This window comes from Microtus oregoni, unplaced genomic scaffold (assembly GCF_018167655.1).
Source record: "Microtus oregoni isolate MIOR12 unplaced genomic scaffold, Mior012 000040F_ref0000088, whole genome shotgun sequence".
NCBI classification, from domain to species: Eukaryota; Metazoa; Chordata; class Mammalia; order Rodentia; family Cricetidae; genus Microtus; species Microtus oregoni.
Window position 1 is genome coordinate 12,920,001 of NW_024543207.1, and position 20,303 is coordinate 12,940,303.

The following is a 20,303-nucleotide window of genomic DNA, read 5'->3' on the forward strand; positions in this document are numbered from 1 at the left end:
GGAGAAAATGTAAATGCTCACTGCTAGTGGACGGCAGGCAGGCAGACGGCTGAGTAGACGATTCCGTTCACATGACACTGGAAGCAGCAAACCATAGGGGCAGAAAGCAGATTAGAAAGTGTGCAGACCAGAGGTCTGGGGACAGCTGACTACGGAGGTAGTACATGAGAGAACCTTGGGGTGGTGACTACATTCTGTATGCGTTCGTTAATAAACATTTATGTGATAGTGAAAAGGGCTCGTGTTATCAGACCTCCTTAACTATGAAGGACGGGTGCTTCTTGAGAAAAACTGAGAGCATTAAAAACTAACAAAACTGGGAATACCGGCATGCTGAGAACACAAAGCTACCCGGCCAGGACCGGGAGCCTCCATAGGCCCATGTTCCCTGTGGGACATCGTACCTTCACAATGTCTTTTTCTTTCATCCATGATGGGAAAGAGAGACCCTGGCTGAAGATCTGGAACAGCACGGACCTGAGAGCGTCATAGTTATCTCTCTTCACTGGCCGAACACATTTAATATGGTGCCTCCAGAACAGCTCCTCATAGGCCTGTCAGGAGGCAAAGGTGGTCTGAATGAACTCCGCCCCAACAGACGCCAGTGTGAGCTCGGTGAGCACAGACTTCAGTGCTCACCCTGGAAGTGAAGTCTCAGTGAACACGCCGAGTGAGAGTGTTTCTACAGGGGAATGGTTCCCCAATAACCCGAATAAGTGGAGTAGTGATAGATGATGTCGTTTTAGTCTTTAAAAAGTTTTTTTTTTGTGTGTATTTTAGAACAATTTTTTGAAATTTATTTTTAAACGATGTGTATTTGTGCGTGTGTCTGTGTGTGGAGAGGGAGGGTGTAGGACTCCCTAGAGCTAAAGTTACAGGTGGGTAATTGTAAGCCTCTTGATATAGATGCTGGGAGCTGAACTCAGGCCCTATGCACGAACTTCAAGCACTCGTAACAGCTGAGCCATGTCTCCAGCCCTCTATTTTATCTTTAAACTTTATTGCCGTAATCATCATATCACTATTTTGTGTGTGCATGCACACACACACATTAGTGCATATCTGGAAGCCAGAGAATGGTTCTCCTGACCCCAGCAACACGCTGACAGCAAGTGCTTTTACCCTGAATCACTTAAGTGTGGCCCTATGGATGGGACTTTAAAGTGGATCTTATGTATGGAGTCTGCCTCATGCTGGTTTAGATGACTCATCTTGGAAGACCAGGTTATTTGGGGCTGATAAGGAGTACAATTTAACCACAGTGAAAATGGTAGAGTTTTAAGACCGCACCAAAGAGTACTTTGGACCTCTCCCTCCTTTTCCCCCCACCAAAGACAGGAGTGGGCAACACTGTTGGGGATATTTACATTTACCAAGATCATTCCAATGGAACATCCTAAATCTCCTCGAAGTACTTATGCAGGGTGTCTGATCCCCCTCAGTGAAGAGTCCCCACAGCACATGCAGAAGTTAAAAGGCGAGAGATCTGAAGACTCATCTTTTCTCAAGTTACAGACTTAATTGATTCCTGTTCTCAGCGCTATAAACACTAGGTTGAAGCCTGTCCTCGTTAGCTCACCTCTCAGCTTGAGTCAACAGCCTAGAGCCTTCTGGGGAGGAGGAACCCACTTCAGGGGATTGGCTACTCTAGACTGGCTTGTGGCCACGACTGTGAGATAGTCTTGATTGACTACTGACATAGAAGGACCTAGCCTACTGTGGGCAGCACTGTCCCTAGGCAGGTAAGCTTGGGCCAGATGCAGAGAGCAAGCCAGTAAGTAAGTAGGGTTTCTCCACAGGTTTTGCCTCAGGTCCTGCTCTGACTTCCCTCAGTGATGGACAGTGACCTGGAAGTCAAATAAACCCTTTCCTCCCCCAAACTGCTTTTGGTCAGACTGTGTTATCAACAGCAGAAAAGCAAGATAGAACAAGACCTAAAGCCAGCATCTATCAGCTGCTTGGCTCCAAACTTAGGCTGCAGCTTTAACTGACATCCCATTTGGTGCTGGTGGACCCTTGGGTTTGGCAAAGCTGAACAGAATGCACCCGGATGCCGACAGACACTGCCTGCCTACACTGCCACAAGCAGCCATACTGTACCTTCCGCATCAGTTTGGCACGCGGCGTTTCTCCTTTCCACTCTCTTGCGCAATAGCTGAGTAAATCTACTTCTGCCTCCACACTGAGGTTTCCTAGGCAAAACAGAAAATACAAGGCAGCTGAAATTGCCCACTCTTCTCCTTTCCCTAGCCTCCTCTGCCCTCAAAAAGAAGAAAACGTATGCACTAAAGTCTTTACTTTTGAATTTTCTCTGCAGATAGCCAATCCACCTGAAAGATAAAGGAAACAATTACATATAAGAACTTTCTGTAGGGCAAGGGTGTCTTTGAAAAGCCATGATGACAGGATGACCTACCACTTCAGCCGGTGCCCTAGATGGAGATGCAGCCTTCTGAAGTAGCAGAGGGAAGCTGACAGAAGCCACACCACCATCGTCACAGAAGCCCTTGCAGCTCTCCAGGCAATGCTAACGACTTGGCTTGTAACCAGTATCCAGGAGTGAACTTGGTCACTTCCTACTAAAAAAACAGACATGCCGAACACAGTTACACATTTGCTTTAAGGGACATATGACACATTGGACAATTTTGCCCCCAAGTGACTATCATCGATTTATACACATTTTTGTGTATGTATGTAGATGTGCATGTTTGTGTGTACGATGAGGTAAAGCTCTGTGTGTGTGTGTGCGTGGGTGTGTGTGTGCGTGTGCGTGAGTGTGTGCGTACAATCACCAGCACCGTTCCTTAGGTATCATCGACCTTCTTTGAGATGTGGTCTCTGACTGACCTTAAGCTCACCTACTAAGTGAGGCCAGCTAGCAAGCCCTACTGATCCACTGGTCTCTGCCTCCTTAATGCTGGGATTACAAGCACAGAACATCACAACCAATTGAGAGGCAAAAACTACCAACTGAGATATTCCCTCAGGCCTATATACATGTTTGTTTAGCGCATTCAAACACTAAATCCAAAATTAAAGCATCAAGTAAATTCTCCCATAATCAGCATCACATAAAACATCTTTTTCTATAAAGTTAATAATCTGAAATGGACATAAGGAGTAGGAGCTTCAGAATCCCGAATGCAAATCCTGTTTCCACCATGGAGTCTGTGTGCTTATGATACCCGACTACCCAGATCTGAGATGTCTTGACTGTACCACGCAGGTGGCCCTGCCGGGAAGGGGTGAAATGACATTTTGAAGCACAGCACAAGGCGGGCACACGCTCGTTTCTCGCCAAGGACCTCTTGGATCCACTCCAGGCAGGCTCTGGTGACCCGTTACCCATTGTTGTTTGGGAGCATCACAGGTCGCATCATCATTTGAGTCACACAGGAGTGAGCCAATCAGCAGAAGCACGGGTACCACTTTCCACATTCGCTTCTTCATTCAGATGCCCACTGTGATGCCTGGTCCAACAAGGCAAAAAACTAAGGGCCAAGGGACTGGCGGATGGGCTTGCAGTACTCTGTTGTGTCCAGAAGATTTCCGGTCACATTCTGCTTGAGTGTGTGACAAGCTGAAGTACAAAAATGAGGAAGAGGACTTCTGAACGGTGGCCAAAACCCCTGGGGTTTGTTTTGAAATAATTTCCTCCACAACAGATCATTGAGTAAAATTCCATTGACCAACTGCAATAAAACCCTCATCGGCATGGAACCTATGATTCCATCAATTTTGGTCATCTGGATATTTCATGTGTACTTATATTCCCAATAAGGAAAGAATTTACTAACAAATCAGGAAAAAATAACCAGGAGCACATATTAAAATATACTTCCCATTACCTAAAAGAACATTTTAAAAATGCTTATCTGTTGAAGAAGTTATTTGGCTGCTCAAATAATTATATTCGCTATTTCCCCACAATTTAGCAAACTCTTGTTTAAAAACACAGAGCTGGGGATAGAGAGATGGATGGCTCAGTGGTTAAGAGTACACTGCTCAGGTCGGGCGTGGTGGTGCACACCTTTAATCCGAGCATTGGGAGGCAAAGGCAGGCAGATCTCCATGAGTTCAAGGCCAACCTGGTCTACAGAGTGAGTTCCAAGGCAGTCAAAGATACACAGAGAAACCCTGTCTCAAAAAAATAAAACAAAATAAAAAAGAGCATACTGCTCTTTCAGAGGACCCCAGTTCTGAGCACCCCTGAAACTCTAGAACTCTAGGTCCAGGGACCCAACACTCTCTTCTGGCACTACTGACAAGTGTACGCACATGACACTCACACATACATATCAATAAAAAAAGGGGCTGTTGAGGTGGCTCAGTGGTTAGGAGCACTTTCTGTTGCTTCCAAAGGACCTGAGTTTGATTCTCTGCACTCACCTTGAGTGGCTCAGAAGCACCTGTAACTTCAGCTTCAAGGAATCTGATGCCTTCCTCTGGCCTCTGTGCACACCTGCACACATGCCCTTTACTTGCGCAGATACACATACATACACCCAAGTAAAATAATAAAACAAATCTTAACAACTTAAAGGTTGGGGGCTGGAGAGATGGCTCAGTGGTTAAGAGCATTGCCTGCTCTTCCAAAGGTCCTGAGTTCAATTCCTGGCAACCACATGGTGGCTCACAACCATCTGTAAAGAGGTCTGGTGCCCTCTTCCGGCCTGCAGACATACACGCAGACAGAATATTGTATACATGATAAATAAATAAATAAAATATTTAAAAAAAAACAACTTAAAGGTCCTAAAAAGTCTTCTTAATGGAAAGCTATCCCATGTTAACGTTTATAATTTTACATTATTACCAATTTAGATGGCTTCCTCCACTGATAATTCTGACCCACACAGTTACTTTTAGTAAATTCTTGAATATACAGGATAGTATTATCTATGAATATATAACATGTGGTAGCTGTAAAAATATTTTTTGAAAAAACAGAACACCACATATGACTTGTATGTAGAGACCGACTCCTTCCTTCTTTCTGACAACATTAGGAGTTGAAGCCAGAGTCCAGAGCATGCTTCCCACCCAGCCCTGAGAACACTCTTTGTAACGAATGCCCAGGTCCTTGGCATCGCTGGTCCTGTGTGCTTTGCCTACCGACGAACATCTGGACAGTTCTGCACTCTTTACAAACAATGCCTTGGCAAGCAGTCAGCATTCATTACTCACATCCCCTAAGGAGTCCTGGCGGCTTGTCTTTAAGGATAATTCGAAGAACAAGAAATGCTGGGTCAAGGGATTTGCACACCATCAGTTCTGACAGGTACTGGCTTCCAAAAGAGGTCCGTGAGTACCCTCCCACCACCCTGAGAGGACCCAACGCTGCAAGGACTGACCGATGGAGGGTGTGTTTCTGAACTAATCCAGAGAACGAGTTTCTTCGGAATGCACAGGTCAGTCACATTTCTTTCCGACGGCGGGACTTTGTACAGTATCCGACATCACTCGGACTGCTACTCATGTGTGTATGTCAGGGGTCATGTGTGTATGTCAGGGGTCATGTGTGTATGTCAGGGGTCATGTGTGTATGTCAGGGGTCATGTGTGTATGTCAGGGGTCATGTGTGTATGTCAGAGGTCAGTGGAGGGCTCACAGCCACTGCAGTGAAGACCGGGTACTGCCCCGGACACTGCTCATCTCTCAGATGCTCTCTGAGGGACTGCCCAGCCCCTTGGGGCATCTCGCCTCAGAATAAGGCCTTTCCTGTCAGCCCACTGAAGATAACTGTTCTGTGTTTGTTCATACCTTTTCTGTCTCCGTTTCTCTCTCCCTCTCCCCATCTCCTCCTCCTTACGTCTCTTCCCTCTCCTGTCTCTTTCTCTCCCTTGCCCCGCCCCAGCCTTCTGCCCATATCCTCAAAATGAACCCGACAAGAAGGCAGCTTTCTGAGCACCTTACCAGGAAACAACCTGGACCACAGGCCTGCACTCCGGGTCTCGCTCGATTCCATGCACCCACTGCTCAAACGGGAGGGCTTACCACGACAGTTCCACACAGCAACACACTGTGCTCCTACAGTATCTATTTTCTCCTGTCCCCCCTCTCTCCTTCCCTCCATTCTCCCCTAACAGTCCTCTCTTTCAGATTTTTTCTTTTTTTTTTAAATTTTTACATATGAGAGAAAACACACGATACTTTTCTGTTTCTGACTCATTTCACTTAGCGTGAAGAGCTTAGGTTTCATCTATTTACCTGAAAGTAATACGGATCCATTCTTAACATTCCAATATATAAATTCATCGATCAGCTGATCCCATATCTTAGGTGCTCACATTTTTTTTTTTTGTTAAGTAACTCAGACCAAGAAGGGTGACGGAGCATAATCACAGGGTTCTGGTGTGGGTAGGTGGGAGCCATGCAGAGGTGGGTAGGCTGGAACTCTGCAGGACAGACGGCATGTATGAGGCAGACATGGCTGTACAGCCGTGTAAGGATCCGCACAAGCTGCTCTCTGACCATGTTTTTAGGAGTAACACTTCTAAGTCAAAAGAGTAGGAAGAATTGTATCTCATTACATCCAAGTGGCTGCGGTGGTATGCATGGATTGCCTTCTTCTTGCCTCTGAGCCCCACAGTGCCACAGAGGAGCCCCAATTCCCCACAGGAACCTCCCTTTACCTCCATCTCTAAGTCAGAAAGAAGAGAGAATAGAACGGGTCCTGGTACGCAGCCAATGTTTAGCACAGGTCTGTGCATTTTACCATCCCAAGACAGAAGGCACAGACCTGCTGGAGGGCGTGAAGGAAACGTCAGAGAAGGGCTGGCCACAGTATCATTTACACTAAGCACACAACAAACACTACCGCTGTTTTCATTGTGGTTACTCTAACCACCTTTGCTTTGTAGATTAGCGAACTGTTAGGGACAAAAAGATTAAGCAGCCACTTAATGGGAGTTGCCCAATACATGGCAGAGCCAGTAATCAAAGGCAGCGGCCATGTAGTTCTGGAAGCTGCCTGCCTGAGCACTTGGCTGTCCTCCTATCTGTGACCGTGAAGCTGAACGCAGTTTCAAATCAGCATGGGTAGTAAGTACAATTACAGCTGTAGGGGAGAACAATGTACATCCTTTGCTCAGAGCTGGCGGGTAAGGAGCACCGGCTGTGGAAGCCTGAGAACCAGAGTTTGAATTCCCAGAACCCACATAGGGACCAGGCACGGTTGCATGTGCCTGTAACCCCAACACTGACAAAGCCAGGCGGATACCGTAGCTTACCCGCTAGCCCACCTAGCCAAAATAGTGAGCTTCAGATTCAGTGAGAGACCTTATCTCAAGAGAATAAAGCAAAGATCGACAGAAGACACCTGACAGCCTGCTTTGACTTATGCACATCCCACACACATGCACAGACCCATACACACTCACACTTACACACATGCACACACACATGCACACACTCACACACACACTCACACACACACATGCACAGGCACACACACACCTTTCTCTTGTTTTAGGGTCAATAAATATGTTAAACTCAAAAAAAGACAGGAATAAAACAGCATAACCAGACTGTCAATCAGTATGAGGACAAGTCTGATGAACTCCTACTGAGTCAAACAGCATCTCTCCAAACACAGCGGAGAGGGTAACACTTCAGACATAAGTTTCAGAGGGCCCCTCTTCCCACCAGAGACAACTCTGCAATTACCACCAACTTCTACCCCCTGCCTCAGAGAGGGGTCCTGCTGGGTCGTGAGTGGGATGCAGGAAAGCAAAGGAGAGAGCTCTTTACCTCCACAGACACAGTCATCCCACACCCCACGAGAACAAAGGGAGGGTAGGCAGGGAGAGTTCAGCAAAGACAGCTCTGGGAAGTGCGGGACGTGAGAGGAGGCTGGGAAGAAAGACGTTGCCAGGAAGTAGGGATCTGACTCTCTTTCATGCCTGCCAAGGGGCAAAAAGCAAAATTCCCTTTTCATACTTTTGTACTGAACCATTGAGCTCCGCAACACACTTCTTTCCCTTCCTTCCTTCCTTTCTCTCTCCCCAACCTTTCTTTCTTTTTAATATATGTCTCATGTATTGCCCAACCGTCAGGATTAAAGTATGTCCCCAACAATCAGGAGAAACGGGCATTAGGCTCCTTGAGGAATTACAGCAGGTACAAATGCCTGACCCTACAGCCTTATCTGTGCTCACCTTCCACAACAAGAGAGATAACTGGCTAGAACTACAAAAATCACTGGGCTTGGGTGTTTGTTTTGCTTTTGGTGTGTATGCGTGGTAAAATGCTTAAAATTTTCCCCCCATTCTCTACAACGTATCAAAGCTGAAGTAATTCAAACATTAAAACAGGAAACCCAAAAGTGGGTGGAAAACACCAAGCCCTGAAAACAAAACTAAAAGCCACTGAAAAGCCAGAAACCAAATGAAGATCTGGCTCAACAGCCTTGGGCAGGGCTCCTGGCCGAGTTTAGCAGCAACACTGACTCCTCTGAGACTTCTAGAGTTGTTCTAGATAATTCTTTGCTTCTAGCTCCCCATGGGCTACAGTCTTCAGTCTTAACTACCTTCCAGTGTTAGGGATTGAATCATGCTAACAACTCAACCATTCATGCTAACCAAACACCACCAATGAGCTGTCTTCAGCTCTCTCCCAATCTTACACAGGACAGTATCAGTACTGTGGCTCTCTTTCTACACACCAACACCTCATCTGCGTCCAGCTCCATGACCTCCCGGCAGTGGTATGTCAAAGGCTACTATCTAGACCAGAGAGAAGTTAGAGCTAGAAGGGTAGAAAAGACAATGGTGTTTTGATGTTTGAGGTAGTAGAGGGACCTCAGGGTACACTCTTCCTGTTTAAAAAACAAAAACAAAAACTGGGGCGTGTTCTAACACTACACTGAAATTCACAAGCGGCAGACACTCTCAACTGTGTTCTGTTGTGGTTGGGAGAAAGCAATCTTCGTCATTCACTGATACGATGAGGCTGAGAGACTCTACTTTGTATTCAGGTGTTAGTTCTGCTCAATTAAGAAAGACCAGCATGGGTAAAACCGGACTTGCTGAACATAGCGGACAATGAGGACTACTGAGAACTCAAGAACAATGGCAATGGGTTTTTGATCCTACTACACGTACTGGCTTTGGGGGAGCCTAGGCAGTTTGGATGCTCACCTTACTAGACCTGGATGGAGGTGGGTGGTCCTTGGACTTCCCACACATCAGGGAACCCTGATTGCTCTTCGAGCTGATGAGGGAGGGGGACTTGATCGGGGGAGGGGGAGGGAAATGGGAGGCGGTAGCGGGGAGGAGGCAGAAATCTTTAATAAATAAATAAATTAATTAAAGTGAAAAATAAAATAAAATCTCAAAAAAAAAAGACCAGCTCTTCATCTTAGAGAATCAGGAAAGCCAACAACCATGGGACCCTGTCATTCTCTCCAAGGAAGAGAAGCACTAGGTGGAAGGTTTCTATCTTGAAAGGCGTGAGCAGAGAGACATGTAACCTACTCAAGTTGGCAGCAGCCTCCACAGATGTGGCCTTCTCACTCTGGAGTCTTGGGAAACTGAAAGTACCCATAATATACCTGGGAATCACTTCCTGCCTGACTCAGGGAGGACCTTGTGTGCTGTAAGAACACTGTAAGTCAGAGCTGTCTCATTTTACTCTGAGTAGCTTACAGAACTGTCAAAAGTGACCTGTCGTCTTAAAGAGAAATTTAGTTTTCTCGCTGTGGTAGGGTTTTGACAGCCCACCAGCAATAAAAACACAAGAGCTGTAGGTGCAGACAGGGGACATCGAAGAGCTCGGAATCGATCCTTTTCTGTGGAATTGTGGAAGTGTGGCACAGCCCAGGAGAGACAACTGACCGCAGAATGGGGTGTGTGTGTGTGTTCATCTGTCTGTCTGTGTGTTCTGGAATCTTTCCTTCCTTCTGTCATTTATTAGATTCAAGATGTTAAGCAAATCACACAGCCTAGACGGCCCTAAACCATGGCCCAACGCTTAACACATGGTGATGAATCAAGGCCGGAACAAGATGAAACCACACTATCCCACCAGTCTTTGCGACCATCTCCCCAGAACCCATGACGTAACTTAGGGCTTGCCCACTTCTCACCTGGGAACACACTCCCTTCTAGAGGCAGCTACTTTCCTTTTCTGATTATGTCCCTAGTGCTAAGTCTACCCTCATTCTATCGACACAGATTAGGCTGTTCCTACAGATCTGCCAGAGTCCTAACAGCTGGACTGCACTGGCAGAGACTCCCAGATGCAGACAGATGGGCCCACTGAGGCAACCTCCAGGGGGCACAAATGGAGCTGAGAAGGACCGAGGTCAGGCTGGGGAAGGCTTCCTTGGGCTGTGAGTGTGATCTAAGGCCAAAGGATGGAGAGCTAGCAAGGTAAGGAAAGCAAGGAAGGCCAGCGCAGTTGGCCAGGATCTCAACATTGCTGTGGTTTTCAGTCAATACGTCTAAAGAACGGCTCTGGCAGGTCTGAATTAGGGGGCTGACACAGAATCAGGTTCGTGGTCACAGCCTGCCATGCTCTTCTTGGAGTCATAAAGAGTAAGTCTGATTCCTATCACGGGGTAACTTTCTCCATCTTCCACACAAGCACAGGGTTAGAATTCTGTTGCATCTCCAAGGCCTGAATCCAGCCAGCACGTTAGGTCTTTCAGGCCTCAGAGCATCCCCAATCCTCTCTCCACACCGCAGGTCTGCTCCACACACACTGCAGGACAGGACACTATCCTGTCCACAGTGAGGGTCTCCTCTGTCACATTGCTGGCCTTATACATACACAGGCCTGTGCTATCTATGCACCTATGATGGCTTTATCTACTAGTCTGAAATCTCCTCTAAGGCTAATGCTGAATCTTTTAACATTCCTTTTTTATTTTATAGAGAAAAGAAGTTTATCATGATTTGTAAGGTTTAAGGATGACTGGAAATAAACTGTTTGCCTATAATGGGGGGGGGGAGGCTATGTTCAAACCCCAGTACTGGAAAATAAGAACAAACAAACAAACAACAACCATACCAGAGAAAAAGAATACCCCACTAAGTCCTTATCTCTGCCCAGCCAGTCAGGTGTCAATCAATGTTCCTGAAATGAATGACTGATGATCCAGGGGCAAGGCTTGGCTTTGGCTCTCTGCGGAGGGTCCTCTACACAAGGACAGAAGAGGGTACACAGGGAAAGATCACACTGTGAACAAGCTCTGGCTCTTCATTCATAGGAGATCTGCTCACAGAGGGGCCGTAGCACACTTGCTCACAGCGGATCTGCTTCCTGGAGGGGCCGTAGCACACTTGCTCACAATCACTGGAGGAGCTGTGTCACACTCACAGATCACTGGAGGAGCTGCCACACTGGCTTCATTTCTGAGGTGCACATTCTAAAGCCCAGGGAAGATGAACAGAAATAAGAACTTGAACCCCATGTTCTGACTCAGGGAGGTGCCCTTCACCCTAATGACATCACTGTCTTCCCCTGAGCTGTTCTCTTCAGAGACCTAATAACTGAGACTTGCCAAACTCCGCTCCTGATGACATCTGAATTACTGCATCTTGAGACTGGTTCATATGTTGCACAGCTGCAAACTGATAAATGCCCAAGAGACCATAAATTCCCATTCCGAACTCTGCTGACAATTTAACGTCCTTTGGCTCTATGCCAGAGCTTCATCTTCTGAAAGAAGGGCCAGAGAAGTTCTCAAGAGCCCAGGCGGAGAGACTTCCTGGAGGACAGGCATGACTCCTACCACCTTCTTTCTCTTCGCTCTTTCCCAAGAGGAGGGAGTCTAGAAGATTCTCTTGGGATGCTCATCCTTGGCCCTCCTCTCTGTACAGAACTAAACAATCTGTAGAGAGGGAGTCTTCCTAAGAGAAATGCCTGGTGTTTAGGAAGTGAGTCTAGCTGTGGGATAGTGAGAAAGGCCATCCAGACACACGGATTCTGCCAATCTGCCCCTGAGCTGAATTAACGCTTTCCTCACTCTCCGACATTGGTGCCCAACTTTCCAGTCAGCACATGGGATGGGTTTTCTGCATCATGTGTGCAGGATTCATGCTTTTAGAGCCAGGCAGGACCCTTTGTTCATCCCTGTTAGGTCTGACGTCACTGGCCTGTGCAGGTCAACTCTCAGGCCTTAATATCAGACTGCGATCTTCTAAGGCAACCATTGGGTGTTGTTGCTAATAGCTACTAATCCTTCTAAACTGACTTTCTTTTCCCCAGTCTGCTTTTATTCTGGAGCTGGTGTGGGCTGACATTTTAAAAAATTGATAGATGGATCATCTATTTTGGAAATCTGTCCACTCCTTGTCTTATTGGTAGGAAATGTCTACACTGGCAGCCACTGAGTGAGAAATAAAGTCCCACAGAGAAGGAGTGGGAAAGGAAAAGAAGGGCGTGTTGACCATGGAACATTCCTACCCAAAGGCCTCAGGAACGGGTTCAGTAACCAAGAATAAGAATACGTGTGCCAGTCAGTGTGACAGCTCGTGGAACACCCAACCACACCCTAGGACTAACTGGGAAGCCAAGATCTGCCCCAAGTGGGGCTCAATGTGATCCTGTGGATGGCCTCCAAGTAGGAGACCCACGGGCCAGCTCTGCCATCTTTCCCTTCTTCCCCTGGGAACTCGTCTACCCTCCACACCTCCATAGAGAAGCCGACAGCTTCTAAGGGAATCCACCAAACTCGGATAGAGCAGTACGTGCCATTAGTCACGCTTCAGGGCTTCTTAGAAACGGACTCCTGAGCTCCTCTGCAGCTGAATCTGTGTCCTGTCAGGACAGCTGGGATCTGCATGCACACTGATGTCTCAGGGCATGGTGGTGGAACCGCCAGGCTGGTTTCCCCCGGGGCTGACTTACTGGGCTGTGCCCATTCTTCACTTGACATTCCCAGGCAATTTCAATGTACTGCCAGGGCTGGAAAACAGAGAGCACAAGGGCTCCCTCCATCCCTGACCATCTCTGTTCCTTCAAACATACCAGGCACTGGTTAAATGCCAAAGGAGAAACAAACCCAAACAGAGAGAATCAGCACTGCCTAAGTGTTCTGACTACAGCCAAGTGTAGTTCCTCTCCTTCCCTTCTGCCAAGTGAGAGGCCCACTCGGCTCACAAGTCAAGAGTTCTTCATGGCAGGAGTTATTCCTGACTGAAAAGGAGCATTTCTAGAATAGTCACGAGGGAAGATGCACCACTCTTTGTGAGGCCCCACAGCAGGGCCCAACTCACCCCAGTTTTCCTGGGACTCTCCCGGGTTTAGTCCTGAAAGTCCCGTATCTGAGACATACCTGAGTTCCAGGCATGTCAGGATAGGTCACCTAGGGTCCCCTTCAGTCCATCCTGGCCCCTCCCCCACATGCCCTTTGGGGCCTCCTAGCACGCCCCTACCCCTACTTTGCTTGCATTCTTCCCTCAGTCTGGAACATTCTTCCATGGCCTAGGTCACACTTTCTTCCAGCTCTCAACTCAAATGTCACTTGTCTGGCCCATCGCCAGCCCTTAGCAAACCCACTCTCTTCTGCAAGGCACACGGTGTCCTTGCCCGGCGCTTGTCCATTTACAGCCGTGCTTACGTTCGACGGCCTATCTCCCCCCACTGTGGACAACTTAAGGACCCGGACTGTCTGTTTTCTTCATGCTCTGGGTCCAGAGGAGATGGTTAATAAATGCTGGCCGAATGAGCCAGGGCATCTGCGAGTTCAGGATCCAGCACTTAGGTCTCCACGGCACAGCCTAACCAGCTCGCCCTGAGTCTGTTCTCTCCCTTCTCATAAACAGAACATGGAACTTCAATGGGGACCCATGGCTTCTCAGGGGAAAGGCTCATTCCATCCTCTCCGGATGCTGGTGCAGCTGTGCTGAGTGGGCTCCGCACGGAATGCAACGCTCACCTTCCAAACAGAATCATCAGCCAGGCATAGTGGAGAGCACCTGTCATCTCGGCACTTGAGAGTCTGAGGCAGGAGGATCAGGACTTCCAGGCTGTCTTCAGCCACATAAAGAGATCAACATTAGTCTGAATTAAAGGAAGCCTCATCCTAAAGCCTCCGCTTTAGGGACAGAGAGAGAGAGAGAGAGAGAGAGAGAGAGAGAGAGAGAGAGAGAGAGAGAGAATACACACACTCAACAAGAATGGCCTATTTCTCCCCTTTTTTCTCTCTGATATCTGGAATGTAAGTCTGACAACTGATGATCCATGTTTCGGTACAAAATAAGACTGTGGTCGTGGAAGCCATGTTCTGTGTGGAAACACAGTAGAAGAAACAGATGAAAAACAGAATCACATGGAAAAGCAAAGGCCCTGGACTCCAGACACCACAGAACCCATCCTAGCCATGGAGGGCTAGCTAGCTACCTCTGACCTCCAACACAGAAAAAGGTATGTCTTCAATCATTTGATGGTGTTCTGTGATCCCACTACACCTAAGCCTGGCCTGGTGGTCCCTTCCGGCTTGGAATGTGCATGTCAGAAGCGTGAGTTACCAGTGTGTTTCTCTTCCGTTAATAATACACCCCGTGTAAATCCAAAGCGGGAAGTGAGAACGTGAAGTGGTCACCTAGCAGGAAGGTTTTGCTGTAGTGGGATGAGGAGGGAGCTGGGCGTCTGGCCCAATGGAGCCGAGTGCCCTGGACCTCAGCTTCTTGCCCCCACCCCTGCCCCGTGAACAGGCCTCCAGATGCCAGCCTATTACCCACCACCTCCCCTCCTCCAGAGACCCCTTCCTTTCAGCGTGCTTGCCAATTGTGCTAGGCGGATAATCACACTGGCGCATAGGCATGGGATTTTAAACAGCTGGGAACTAACTCACCTTCAGCTAAGCACAAAGCATTATTCAAAGCTAGAGCCACGAGGACGCCATGGGTGTGGATTGAAGACCCACCCAATAACCAACCAGCTGTGCCGATTGCACTAGTTCTGATGAAGGGTCCTGTGCACACGGAGAGGGGGTAAGAAGAGGAACCGCTGCCAGTGAGGTTTGTCTGGAGAAGCCACCGGGATGGGAAAGGACAAGGCAGGCGACAGCCTTCTGCTGTAGACATCAGCTAAGTGCTCAAACTCGTGTCGGACAAATATTTAAAATACAAAATAGATGAATATACCTTGGATAAATCATGATGTAAACTCTTTTGGTTGAAGTGATTTTTAACTTCCTGCTTAGAGGAAGGGATGCCCACGCCAGAGTCCTGCACAGTCTCAGGTCCGAGACGAAGGGACTCGGTGTTTGTATTCTTCAGTTCATTCATTGTATTTCCACTCTAGGGTACGCAGCCCACCTACTCTCTGGCTGCCCTTGCAAACACCAAGCAACACGACGCCCAGCCGACACTGCTGCCATCTGCACTCCACTCCGCACTTCGTATGGAGCTGGTGGCTGACTGCATTTAGCCCCAGCCATCTCTTCCATTTCCTCTTTCCTATGGCCATTCTGCTGGGTTCAGCATGTTACCCATCCGAGTGGCCAATTCGGGGCACTGTTTTCCTCTAGCTTCACATAGCCCGAAGGTCAGCCGAGGTTTCCTCATCACAGATTGTTAATCTATTCCCTCAGTATACCAGGTGCTGTTCTAAGACCGAGGGACAGAGCCTCTCAGCGCCAGGCAAGGATTTAGTTCGCTTGTTAAACCTGGGGACTACACACTGCAGGAAGCGCTCTAGCGCTAGCCTAGACAGCAAACAAGCCTAGTGACTTTCCACCCACAGTGGCACACCATTCAGAAACTGGCACGGATCCAAGGGATCCAAGAAGGTTGTTGTACCTCCACCGAAGACAGGGAGTTCATGTCTACAAAGATGGGACATCAGTTACTCTCCTCTTTCTCTCTGCCTCCCCCGCTCCCCCTCCTCCGCGTGCTTGCATGTATGAATGTGTGCGTGCATGAGTGTGTGTGTGTGTGTAGGCCATAGGCTGACATCAGGTGCCTTTTTTTTTTCAGGTGCTTTTCTGAGTCAAGCTTGGGGGACTCGCCTCGCCTGCATGAATCCCCAGGACTCAACTAGCCTGCATGCCCAGCAAGCCCCAGGATCCTCCTAGCTGTCTCCTCAGCACCAATATTACAGACACACACCACGCTCGGGGCTTTTGAGTGTGGATGCTTTAAACCCAGAGTCAGGTCCATGGCATGCACGGCAACACTTACCAACCGAGTTTCCTCCCAGCTCCCTCAGCCCTTGACTTTAGTGAAAGTCCTCTCCTGTGTCAGTTGTGGGTGGGGCTTTCTAGAGAAAGCGCTGCAGTCACGTGGTTAAGATAACAACGAAAGATTTACTATGAAATTCATCATTTAGAAACATATCAGCCATAATATTTTATGTTCTGTACTTCCTGGAATTTTTATTTCCTAGGAATCCTGGCAACAGCAATGACAGATGGTGTTCCCTCATCTCTTGGAGATAAACATAAACTTTTTACCATCTTTTTCATTTAAACGCAATGCCACCTGTCTGCTCTGCCTCCAATAAAACAGGAAAGTTGTTTGTTGCTTCTTAAATCGACTATGTCTAGAACAAAAACGTACTGGAAAAACAAGAACACACAGAAAATCTTTCCTGCTAATTTGCTATGAAGAAGCGTCAGTCTTCCATGAAATTAACCGCAACCAAATAAATGGACACAGAAATCCAATTATTTTTGAGACAGGCTCTCATCGTGTAACCCTGGCTAGCCTGGAACTTGCTATGTAGATCAGGCTAACCTTGGTCTCCTGAAGATCCACTTGCCTCGGACTCCAAGTGCTGGGATTAAAGATGTGTTGCACCGTGTTGGGCACAACCTTGATTTTTGAAAACAGATTATCTAAGTAACTGTACATTCATTAGCTGAGCCATGTAGACATGGGAGAAAAGAGAACTCCCAGGTGAACCCACTAGTCTAATAAACCCCTGAAAGTTGGGAGCTTGCAGTAGCCATAAAGAAAGAGCCATATAGCTAGGAGAAGCTTGGAAGAGAAAAGTTTTACCGTCTCTCTTCTCCTGTACACCCTGCAAGTCACCTCAGTCAACAAAGTTGTATAACAATGACAACTTAGCCTTTTCCCTGAGAACAGCTTCAGGGTGCTGAAGAGGCCCTAGGACCTGCAGGGCCTGCTTAGGTAGACGCCAGGACTGTTTCAGAGCCGGACCAGGCAGAGGATGGTTAAGAATCTGTCATAAGTAGAGACCTGAGGTTTGCAGTCACTCGTCAGAACAGGCACCCACCCTCAGCAGTCCCCATGGATGGGAGGTGCCTGGACACCATGGGCACCCCTCCTCACTTGGTTGATCACTTCCAGTTTGCCTCTCTCCGTGAACACAGACCAGCTCACGTCTGAACCCACTCACCTGCCCCGTGACGACCTGTGATCACCCACGGAAGCAGGCTGTCTAGGGTGGGCATGAAACACTTGCTTCATGGACAAGGTCAGTCACTGACAAAGGGCTGGGGCATGAGGAAACCCAGGATATTTGGGACACACCTTTTAATTGTCAGAATAGTCCAGGTATGAGGTGGGGGCCTCATGTGAAGCGGTTTCTTAACCCAGGGATAAACAACTAAATAACAGGCGTCGAGGATGACAGTGATAACAGCGGCACTGAGCATGAGCGGTCCATCCTGTGCCACACACAACCAGAGCAACACTGCATGGGTAAGTGGCTCTAACACACAGGGGTAGCAAAACAAATACTAGCCGTTATTGTCCTAATTTTACTTTAGCTTTGGAATACTTTCCTTAGACAAAAATCTTACCTACCATAGCAATATAATGCAAATACTAACAAGCAAAGCTGTTTCGAGTGTGGCTGGAATGTGAGATCCGGCTCGTGGGATTCCCCCATTACACACTGGGCATTCTGTCTCTGAAGCCCAACCCTGGGGTCCATCAGGGAGCTGAGTAGCCCCTCAGAACACAACCAAGAACGTGGACATTGCCAGTCAACTTAGAGACAGTGTGGGTGACATACAACAGCATCTCAACCCCTCCACCAGTTAAGGACCACGAAGCAAGAGCATCGGAGGTGACTGCAGGGAAAACACATCCTCCTTAAACCCAGAGGTTTGCGGAAGATGCTGAAAGATGAGCTTGTTTTACTGTGCCATCGGATGGATGCTCCCAACAGGTGACCGTGCCTCCTCTGAGCCTGGGAGCACTGGATAATGTGACCTTCATGATGCTCCATCCTTCTCTGAGACTCTAGCAGTGTCCTTCCAGTTACACTGTGCAGAGACGTGTGTCCTCTGACTTTCGTCGTTTAAAAGGACTACCCCAACCTCTTTTCAATCTCTGACAGGTCTGTGGGTTTTCTTCTGTTGTCTCTTTGGTTTCTGTCAAGGGTTACTTATCTTAAAAGCCAATCTGGGTCTCTCTTTTAGCAGAGTTAAGAGGTAGAGTATAAGGTTGTCTCCATCTCAGCCTGAGCAAGCGACTCCAAAACCACTACCCCCCGCCCCCCAAATAGACCCAGCAAAGATGAGCTTCTATGCTTCTAGGGCCTCCGCAGTTATATTTTGAAGGGAAACGTTTTCCATAATCTGATCCTTGAATCTCACCTTCTGCAAACACACTGCAGACACCACAGACCGGAACAAATGGAAGGACTCTCTCCCTGGCCTCCCGGCACCGACACACCTTAAACTCGGCGCAGAAAGAGGAAAAATTCTTGGTGGTTCTGTTAAGCTACAGTAGGCATTTTTCAGCCTCACCAGCTCTTTCCAGCTGTGTCCTTACCTCTGTTTCCAACTTTCCTGTCTCTGCCAAACTAAGGCAGGGAGAAGGGAAGAAAGGAACGAAATTAAGATGGTCAACTGGATACACCCACAGGAAATATTTGGCTAATTCTATAATAACCCGAGGAGCACAGAGGTAAAACAGAAATGAGTTCATTCTCCAAACTTTTGAGGGAAGAGGTAAGACTGCTAGGCTGGGCGAGGCCATAGGTATTAACTTATCGGGCACATTCATTTCACGAATGACTGAGTGTCCCGAATAGCTGTTAACTCCCACCGAGATACTCTAGGATGGACTGACGTTCCTCGCCTAGAGCAGTGTTGTGTCCAGTCAGTTAGGAACACCTGCTGGGACCCAGGACGGCAATGAAGACGCCTTCCTGGTGTCCAACAACCCCACAAATGCACCCAAAGCGAGAACACACGCTGTTCGGCTTCCCTACCAGGCTCACACTCTTGGTGTGGTAGAGAGAGAAATACAGAATCCGGCATGTGGCCCATCATTTCCCCTGACTAAGACAACTCAATCACCAACACAGCTGAGGGATGGGCAGGAAAAACACCCTTCACCTCTAAAGTCTTTGGAGCGAAGACCACAGTCACCCAGTGGCGTAGAGGCCACAGCAGCTAGAGCGACCTGCTGCCATCCTGTCCCCTTGGTACGCTCTTTAAGTCATGAGTGTTTTCTGCGGTTTACAAGTCTGGCTGTTGTCAAGGTGTGGGCCACATCCTCTGCAAGGCGCGAACCCCGGTAGCTTACTTTACAACAAAGTCAGTTCTCCCCGAGAACACCAGCCGGCAGACCCCGCCTCTCTAGGGTTCCTGGGGGCTCAGCTACAACCCACGCCGCCACGCGCGAAGGTGCAGCCGCCCCCGCTCCGCAAGCACTCGGGGTACCCTTCGCCCTCCCTCGCCGCCGCGACACCCTCCGGAGACCGTGCCCACCCTCACCGGCGCCCACCTGCGGGGGTCCGGGCGCGCTCCCGCTCCCGCGGCGAGCTCCTCAGCGCCTCCATGCGGGCCGCGCGCCTCCACCCGCGCGCACCCTCCGCCCCGGGTACAGCCCGGAGCCCGGCTCGCTTCCCCGTCGCCGCGATCGCGAGCTCAGCCGCGGAGACAGCCGTCCGTGCTCCCGCCCACGAGCGCAGACTGACGTGCACTGCGGCCAGTCAGAAGCTGGGTCGGGCCCTGGGGGCGGGGCCTCCGTGCGAGGTCGGAGTGGAGGGCGTGGGGGCGTGGGGGCCGTAGAGAGCTCCGCTGCCCAGTCACTCGCTGCCGAGGCTCGGCTCAACCCCCGGGGCTCCTCCGGGCACACCAGGGCTTCGGGCATACCCGGGGCGGTTCACCTGCTCGGATCCCGAGCTCTGCACTGAAGCCAGCGAACTTGGAGGCTGATGGGTCGAGGGACCGATGGCGCCCGCCCAGAACACCCTGGTGCCTCGGTTCTCGGCTCGCCAAGGAACAAACCTGCTCTGTCTGCTCCAGAGAGCGAGAGAATGGAATCCAGAAGCTTCTGCCCGTCCCAGGGGCCTATTCCACTATGTGGGGGCAGGCTTCCTCGCCTTTCTCTGTGGGTCAGCAGAACCGGCTAGTGCGTGCTTGA

At 48.9% G+C, this 20,303-nt stretch overlaps 1 protein-coding gene across 2 annotated transcripts in view; it reads right to left on the reverse strand.

Moving 5' to 3' along the window:
- Otulinl (OTU deubiquitinase with linear linkage specificity like) overlaps window positions 1–19,817 on the reverse strand; it is a 29,827-nt gene extending 10,010 nt beyond the window's left edge. The window contains exons 1-5 of one of the 2 annotated variants that reach the window (XM_041632198.1): window positions 19,662–19,817; window positions 2,417–2,576; window positions 2,299–2,330; window positions 2,101–2,192; window positions 405–554 (exon numbers count right to left, since the gene is read on the reverse strand). In XM_041632198.1, the coding sequence (XP_041488132.1) occupies window positions 405–554; window positions 2,101–2,192; window positions 2,299–2,330; window positions 2,417–2,576; window positions 19,662–19,716 (489 nt within the window). In that variant the 5' untranslated portion in view covers window positions 19,717–19,817. Of the gene's footprint in view, window positions 1–404; window positions 555–2,100; window positions 2,193–2,298; window positions 2,331–2,416; window positions 2,580–19,661 lie in introns of both variants that reach the window. The other variant, XM_041632197.1, reaches the window with a different exon arrangement.
- Between the last annotated feature and the right edge of the window lie 486 nt (window positions 19,818–20,303).